The sequence below is a fragment of the Diaphorina citri genome, unplaced genomic scaffold, assembly GCF_000475195.1.
Source record: "Diaphorina citri unplaced genomic scaffold, Diaci psyllid genome assembly version 1.1 scaffold2585, whole genome shotgun sequence".
NCBI classification, from domain to species: domain Eukaryota; kingdom Metazoa; phylum Arthropoda; class Insecta; order Hemiptera; family Psyllidae; genus Diaphorina; species Diaphorina citri.
The window spans coordinates 7,137-16,158 of record NW_007380004.1 but is presented as its reverse complement, the minus strand read 5'-3'; the positions used below and the strand labels follow the sequence as shown (position 1 = coordinate 16,158).

The 9,022-nt window shown below is 38.2% G+C and overlaps 1 protein-coding gene across 1 annotated transcript; it reads right to left on the bottom strand.

Annotated features, from left to right (window-relative positions):
* Nucleotides 1-4,629: 4,629 nt before the first annotated feature.
* LOC103519173 (dnaJ homolog subfamily B member 4-like) lies at nucleotides 4,630-5,543 on the bottom strand. Its single transcript, XM_008484258.2, has one exon. The coding sequence runs from the start codon at nucleotides 5,413-5,415 to the stop codon at nucleotides 4,630-4,632; it is 786 nt and encodes a 261-aa protein (XP_008482480.1). The 5' UTR covers nucleotides 5,416-5,543.
* Between the last annotated feature and the right edge of the window lie 3,479 nt (nucleotides 5,544-9,022).

Below are 9,022 nucleotides of genomic sequence, written 5' to 3'. Positions count from 1 at the left end.
TTTTGCGATTATGTTCGCGGATTTGGCAATTATGTTCGCGGATTCGCGTCCCGAATCGACATTTTGGATATTTGGCAATCGACATTTTGGATATAGCCACTCACTATCAGGTAGATCTGACAGATACACCTGACCGGCTCCGCCTGTTAGGTCTACCTGATTGTGTGTGTGCTTATCAGGTAGACCTGACAGGCGGACCTTTTCAGCCATCCCTGTCAGGTCTACCTGATAGTGAGTGGTTGACCATTGGCATATTCGCTAGGTTTAAAGACCACCCGGTTAATTCTTATTGTTTGGCTTACATATATCTTCGTTCTCAGCAGGCTTCAAGAGCTCGAAGCGCCGCCCGGTCCACGAAATGGAGTTTCAGGGGTTTTTGGTTAATCGGTATTCTGAAGGAACTCAGAATCTGAAACCAGCCACTCACTATCAGGTAGATCTGACAGATACACCTGACCGGCTCCGCCTGTTAGGTCTACCTGATTGTGTGTGTGCTTATCAGGTATCAGGTAGACCTGACAGGCGGACCTTTTCAGCCATCCCTGTCAGGTCTACCTGATAGTGAGTGGTTGGCCACTGGCATATTCGCTAGGTTTAAAGGTAGGTAGTAGGTACTTAGGAAGGTAATTGGAAAATGAACATTTTGATATAAAAACTTCAAATTGGATCTAATTTCCAGTATCAACATACTAACGAAAGATAAATCATATGAAAATTTATAAAACATAAATTTTATAAAACATTTAAACCATAATTTTACGATGTTGAAATCACACATCCTGTGACATTGAGTTTGCCTGCTAACTAGGCACTGCTAGGCAGTACTTGTTTTTCCTTCATTACTTTTAGTCTGTTAATTTCTCCCAGTACTAGTTTTCCTCTCATTACAGTCATTACTCCCAATTGACTATCCACTACTAATTTCTATGAAAATTTATAAAACATAAATTTTATAAAACATTTAAACCATAATTTTACGATGTTGAAATCACACATCCTGTGACATTGAGTTTTGCCTACTAACTAGGCACTGATGCTAGGCAGTACTTGTTTTTCCTTCATTACTTTTAGTCTCTTAATTTCTCCCAGTACTAGTTTTCCTACATAACATCAGAATCAATGAATACCAAATCATTAAACCGAATGATTGTCTGAGTATTACAGATCAAACAACATTAATACTAATAGGTAGGTAGTAGGTACTTAGGAAGGTAATTGGAAAATGAACATTTTGATATAAAAACTTCAAATTGGATCTAATTTCCAGTATCAACATGCTAACGAAAGTACGAAAGATAAATCATATGAAAATTTATAAAACATAAATTTTATAAAACATTTAAACCATAATTTTACGATGTTGAAATCACACATCCTGTGACATTGAGTTTGCCTGCTAACTAGGCACTGCTAGGCAGTACTTGTTTTTCCTTCATTACTTTTAGTCTGTTAATTTCTCCCAGTACTAGTTTTCCTCTCATTACAGTCATTACTCCCAATTGACTATCCACTACTAATTTCTAGGTATGAATTATGAAAGCTTGCTTGGATCACCTTTTGAAATGCTGGAATCCATTTTCATATTGGCCGCCAGCATCGCTACTTTTGAACTTGCTTCTAGATGGCTCTAAATATCTGAGATCTAACCCGGTCACGGTCAGTCAGTCGTGATTACCTACCTTGGAAGGTGGCACCTGTGAAACTTTTTCCCCTCGAACTTGATTTGTTTGATCCTCTGACTAGTAGTTCGGTAACTGTAATAGTCAGAAAAAAGGCTTCGGGGCTCTGGAAAGCCCACCCGCATGAAGAAAGTTATCAGCTAATTTTCTTCACCTGTGTGTTGAACCGTTTTGCCAAGATTCGTTCAAATTGGACAAACCGTTCGAGTTAGTTGATGAGTTTAAATTTAGAACTCACTTGTTTCAGTTGTAACCCTACTTCGGGGCTCTGGAAAGCCCACCCGCATGAAGAAAGTTATCAGCTAATTTTCTTCACCTGTGTGTTGAACCGTTTTGCCAAGATTCGTCCAAATTGGACAAACCGTTCGAGTTAGTTGATGAGTTTAAATTTAGAACTCACTTTGTTCAGTTGTAACCCTAGTGTTGAGTTTTTGAACTGAATACCGATATAGTCATTAGCAGCTCTCTATTTCCGGTTCGAGTTAGTTGATGAGTTTAAATTTAGAACTCACTTTGTTCAGTTGTAACCCTAGAGTTGAGTTTTTGAACTGAATACCGATATAATCATTAGCAGCTCTCTATTTCCAGCAAATTTACAGAATGCATTAGGCAGAAGTGTCCCTGAATCTAAGGATTAAAAACCTGTATCATCTGATTCTACGAAAAATAGACAAGGTAAATAATGAAATGAGATGAAACATGAAGACATTTCCCCAAAAAATAAGGGAATACCCAATTTTCATCAGAAATATTATATTATTTCGCTCTCTATTTCCAACAAATTTACAGAATGCATTAGGCAGAAGTGTCCCTGAATCTAAGGATTAAAAACCTGTATCATCTGATTCTACAAAAAATAGACAAGGTAAATAATGAAATGGGATGAAACATGAAGACATTTCCCCTAAAAATAAGGGAATTCCCAATTTTCATCATAAATATTATATTATTTCTAATTTCTAAGGATTAAAAACCTGTATCATCTGATTCTACGAAAAATAGACAAGGTAAATAATGAAATGAGATGAAACATGAAGACATTTCCCCCAAAAAATAAGGGAATTCCCAATTTTCATCATAAGTATTATATTATTTCTAGTCAGTTCTTCGCTGAGGCACACGCGAAATGGAGCCAATCAAGCTGAATCCAAGCTATAAGAGTACTTATAGCTACATTTCTAATTCTTGTTTGATTATTCCAAGAATCTTGCGTCTATTACTCACATTGCTTCTAAAGTCTGAAGCCTAATACAAGAGGTCATTGGGATACCATATGAAAGTGTACCAATACCAAGTACCAAATAGGTTTATGTTGCTTTGAAATGACCTAGCAAGGTCGTCCAGGTTCTATTCAACCTCTTTGAAAAAAATCACTACGGGACGGTAGCGGCTCTACCTTGTAAAAGCTAGATCGCAGGATGGATTCCCGCCCGGGGCGGATTTTATCCTAAACAAATAACTGATAACGTTTCTCAGAATGGCTCTCTTTCTCATATATAATCACTACGTGTATCTTCATTAGAGCTAAATAAAGTGTAGGTACGTGTCAGTCCGAGTTTTATAATAGGTGCTTGATCCCGAAAGATTATATCTTTGGGTTTTTTGTAACTTTTTGTCAGAGCTTACTGATTCTACAAAGTGTCAAAGCTTCGTTCTCCGTTCTCAGCAGGACTGATGAAGTGACTATTATAGACATATCAATAAATCGTTAATGTCTCTGAAATGGCACTCGCTTAAAAGTTGTGCAATTTTGAAATCTGTTCGCGCTGACAAGGACACTGCAATGTGTAAACATTGGTCTTCACTCGATGACAAATGGTTTGATGTGACTGGGAATTTGGTCAATTGGGGTTGTCTTGAGGGTAGTCTGGGGCTAAAAATAGAGTGAATTATTCCCAGGTACTTTCGGAATAGGGCTGAAAAGCCCCTTTACTAGTGGAGCGGAGAGCAGAGAGCATCGAGCTTGTAGAGGGAAGCTATGAATTCAAACGGTTTGCTGACCCAAACCCCATGTAGCTGAGATCATAAAGATCTATGCTTTCCTCCCCATTTTGTTTTTAGCCTTACGAAACAGTTTCTCCAAACTTGTTTTTCCTAAATTTCCTATCTGGTCCTTGTCTTTTGTGCCGGATCTGAACAGATCAAAAGCTCCAATTACTTTGTATGAGTAGGACCACTGATTTCATTTGCCCATGAGAAGAAGGATAAGTATCAAATACCCATGTTCATTGGTTATTCCCAGGTACTTTCGGAATAGGGCTGAAAAGCCCCTTTACTAGTGGAGCGGAGAGCAGAGAGCATCGAGCTTGTAGAGGGAAGCGATGAATTCAAACGGTTTGCTGACCCAAACCCCATGTAGCTGAGATCATAAAGATCTATGCTTTCCGCCCCATTTTGTTTTTAGCCTTACGAAACAGTTTCTCCAAACTTGTTTTTCCTAAATTTCCTATCTGGTCCTTGTCTTTTGTGCCGGATCTGAACAGATCAAAAGCTCCAATTACTTCGTATGAGTAGGACCACTGATTCTCTCGGTAATCAATAACTAAAGGCAATGCCTTATCGTTGTAACCAATACTGTCGATCCATCGCCGCCCTCTTGAGTTGACTGTAGCTGCCAAACTCCATCCCCATTATGATATATCTTCGAAGAATGATTCTCTCCGTATTGACTTCGCCTATAATCCTATGTTATTTGTGTTATGTGCCTACCTAGATATATTATTTGATTTGCCCATGAGAAGAAGGATAAGTATCAAAGACCCATGTTTATTGCATATTGCAACCTATCTAATCCCAAATATTTTCCTTTCTGTTCACAGGTCGGCTTGCAGTCATAGTTTTAGGATTATTAACTTTAGCAATTGGTGTAATTTTATCTTCAATACCTTGGTTAGACTATATCATTTTAAAAGTAAGTACACTCACGATTTTTCAATTTTATTACCTAATCTTAAGAGACTGTAAACATTCTTGTTGTGTATTTTTGATTTCTTTCTTGTGGAGTCAAGGAAACGTTCTTCTTCATGTGTAAGTCTGCGCCTTCTCGCCAGAACACATCGTGAGGTTTATCTTTGGTGATGACGATAACTTCCGAAGATGTCGAATATTCGAGCGGCTCCTTTGGGAATTTGAACACGGTGTGTTCGGGCAGACCCGGCTTGATTTTGATGTGAACGATTTTACTCGTGTTGATAAAGTTCAGCTGTACACTGCACGGGTCAATTTCCTGTACAGGGACGGTCAGTAACTTCACACAACCCCTGTATAGTTCCTCCAGGGAAACTACAACAGTATGTACCTGTTGATTAGATGACAAGGTGATGTCCTGTTTAGAACCTTTTTCTCCTTGTAAATTAGTTGCAGTATCTCCAGAAGTCTCTTGTTTCTTTGGAGGACGGTATGCGTTTAGGAGATCAGCAAAAGGACTCTCAGTTCCAAAGAAGTTCCGGAAGGTTCGCTTCGTATCTCTGTCATATTCATACGGAGGAACGTATCCCAGTGGTGTAACGACACCTCTCTTCAGATTTTCCTCGCCATACTGATCATATATTGCTTTCCTGAACTTGTCACTGAGCACTTCATAAGCTTCACAGATCAACGTGAACATTGCCTGAGACTTTACATCGTTGTTTCTTTCTGGGTTGTACTGGATTGCTTTCTTTCTGAATGCCATTTTGATGTCGTAATCGCTCGCTCCACGTGTAAGCCCCAAAACTGCATAGTAGTTGAAACCCATTGTGTTGTGTGCGACGAATTATTAGGTCTGTAGATAGAATCTTAGATCTTAATTTTGCGAATTTTTGCGTGATGAATACCGTTCAATTAAATCCATGCAAAGAAGAATTACTGCAAGTAGAGCCAATTGATTTTAATCAACCACGATTGCTAGACGCTGTTACTAATCCTTTTTTACGTGCACGATTCTAGATTCTACTATAGACAATTTGCCAACTTTTCAAACGTAAAATAAATCAATGCAAAGAAGAATTACTGCAAGTAGAGCCAATTGATTTTAATCAACCACGATTGCTAGACGCTGTTCCTAATCCTTTTTTGCGTGCACGATTCTAGATTCTACTATAGACAATTTGCCAACTTTTCAAACGTAAAACGGTGTGTTAATAAATAGTATAAAGATCCTGAGTTAATCTGTAGTGGCAATCCTGCGACAGTAATTCTTAAAGTAGTTGATAATGTTGTTATCCTTAACAAGATAGTTAGCGCGATCGTGGACAGTTTTCATTTCTCTAGTTGTTGAGAACTTGCTCAGAGTCAAACATAGTGTCGATACGCTCGAGTAACTGCGTTAACCCGATGCAAACCCAGTGTGTCTGTAGTAGAGAGTAGAGATTACAGATGACAGATGTCTAAAGAGTGAGTGAGTTATTCAAAAGAACTACTCTTTTCACGAGGCTACTCAGTCAATGAGTCAGATCCTATGTTTTACATATAACTCGCTCTTCAGCTCCCCTCTACGCCTTCTACTGTAGACCCAGTGAAAATCTACGAGTACCAAATTAATAATCAGGGAAAATTCTTTGTGCTCTAAAGCATTGCACCATTTATTCTGATCTAAAAGCTCGTATGTATAAGCAGGGTTGCTTTTAATTCCCATACACTTTATCTCAACTTCTTTAAAGCACACTCATTGAATACTAAGGAATTTCAAGAAAATTGTAAACAATGAGGGCTCCAAAAATTAATTTTAGACGATTTTTTTTTTTTTAGTACATGCTTAGCCAGCTTAACACAATTAACATTAACCCAATCAAATATTCCAAGTCACAAGCGGGCTTTCATTTCTCTAGTTGTTGAGAACTTGCTCAGAGTCAAACATAGTGTCGATACGCTCGAGTAACTGCGTTAACCCGATGCAAACCCACAGTGTGTCTGTGGGAGATCCTGTCTTCCTTCGCGCTTCATTTTCGGGACTAAAAGATCCTGAGTTAATCTGTAGTGGCAATCCTGCGACAGTAATTCTTAAAGTAGGTAGTTGATAATGTTGTTATCCTAACAAGATAGTTAGCGCGATCGTGGACAGTTTTCATTTCTCTAGCGATACGCTCGAGTAACTGCGTTAACCCGATGCAAACCCAGTGTGTCTGTAGTAGAGATTACAGATGACAGATGTCTAAAGAGTGAGTGAGTTATTCTAAAGAACTACTCTTTTCACGTGGCTACTCAGTCAATGAGTCAGATCCTATGTTTTACATATAACTCGCTCCTCAGCTCCCCTCTACGCCTTCTACTGTAGACCCAGTGAAAATCTACGAGTACCAAATTAAAAATCAGGGAAAATTCTTTGTGTTCTAAAGCATTGCACCATTTATTCTGATCTAAAAGCTCGTATGTATAAGCAGGGTTGCTTTTAATTTCCCATACACTTTATCTCAACTTCTTTAAAGCACACTCATTGAATACTAAGGAATTTCAAGAAAATTGTAAACAATGAGGGCTCCAAAAATTAATTTTAGACGATTTTTTTTTTTTAGTACATGCTTAGCCAGCTTAACACAATTAACATTAACCCAATCAAATATTCCAAGTCATAAGCGGGTTATCTCTTCGATTTCGGGACGATAAGACCATAGCAGTTACAGTTCCCTCTGTCAAACCTCTTAAAAAAAAAAAAAAATTCAAAGGGATTGATGACATACATACATAACCATATCATCACGTGGCTACTCAGTCAATGAGTCAGATCCTATGTTTTACATATAACTCGCTCTTCAGCTCCCCTCTACGCCTTCTACTGTAGACCCAGTGAAAATCTACGAGTACCAAATTTAAAATCAGGGAAAATTCTTTGTGTTCTAAAGCATTGCACCATTTATTCTGATCTAAAAGCTCGTATGTATAAGCATGGTTGCTTTTAATTTCCATACACTTTATCTCAACTTCTTTAAAGCACACTCATTGAATACTAAAGAATTTCAAGAATTCAGTCGATATCAAGTTTTCCACACGAAACGTTTCCTCCTGTCTTTTCCTTTCAATGTCTCTCGAAGGAGATCATAACTCTTCAGTCCCGATTGACTTTTATCTAGATTGTAGAAGAAAATTGAAAACAGGAATCCTTTTAGTGATGATTAAACTTCCTATTGAACATAAAATTCATGCCCACGATTCTTTCGACCACAGGGCAAATCATCCGGGTTTCCTCTTTGGGAACCCGGATTTTAGTTTGACCCCTGGTTATAACAATGTTTTGCCATCACCTAACACAGTTTCCTCTTATTTCCTTTGTGTTGAATTAATCTTTGGGCGAGAAGGTTTCGCCAATATTTTTATTTCGCCAAGCCTCCCACTCATTTCATCACATATTTCCTAATTGCATTTATCACATTGGTTACTTGGTTATTATCGTTTATCGAATTTCTTTCCGTACTCTCTGTGTCTGTTGTGTCTGTTTTATCCATAGTTTTGACCTTAATCTTTGTTTTCTTTATGTCTTCTCTCTTTTCTCTGTGTGTGTTTCTTGGTTTCTTCACATTTCCTGTCTTACTCCAAGTACATGTGCTAATTATGCTTGGTACTTGCTATATGGAGAGTTCAATTTGTTCAAGAATCGATTTGTTTAGCCACCTGATTCTAATGTGTTGGATAGGTGTTCTTATTATTAAACAATTGGACCAAACTTCATTTACAAAATAAATATATAAGTGTTGATGGGTAATATTGAGGAACCACTTGGAATGGGAAACGATATGGATCGACGAACCCCAGTGCTGCAGATCAGCATAACTTTGGTCTTGTGGGGGTTAATTGTGAGACAGTTGGCCAATTTAGTCGGGGTATTCTTAGTCATTATTTGGGGCCAATTTAGTCATTATTTGGACGGTAATCCCACTCGACCTATGGATTTTGACCAAAATTACGAAAGATATTTGCTTCGCTTCTGGAATGTTGACCGTCTATTGTTGACTGCTTCTACTCGTACTTGACTAGCTTTTTATCTTTATAGGCAGTTACACATTTACTAAGGAGATTGTTTTAAGCTATTGCTATACGTGCTAAGCTGATTTTCAGATTGTCTATTAAACGATTTCTCGAACCAAAGCCAAGTCTACAAACCTGTTTGTCTAATAAAACCGAATTTATTGTGAAATTTCTGGGGATTTTTTTCGTCTTTCGTGAGTACACGTGTGGCACCTCTTCGCTCCCTTCTTTAATAGCCTTCGGTGAGAGCACGTGGGACCTCTTCGCTCCCTTCTTTAATAGCCTTCGGCGATAGCACGTTGAATGCATTAGTTCCCGATGGATCACTGAAGTTAAGCAACGGTGGGCGTGATTCTTGCAATCAACTTTTGAGCTACTTTTTACTGGACCGATTGACTTGAAAC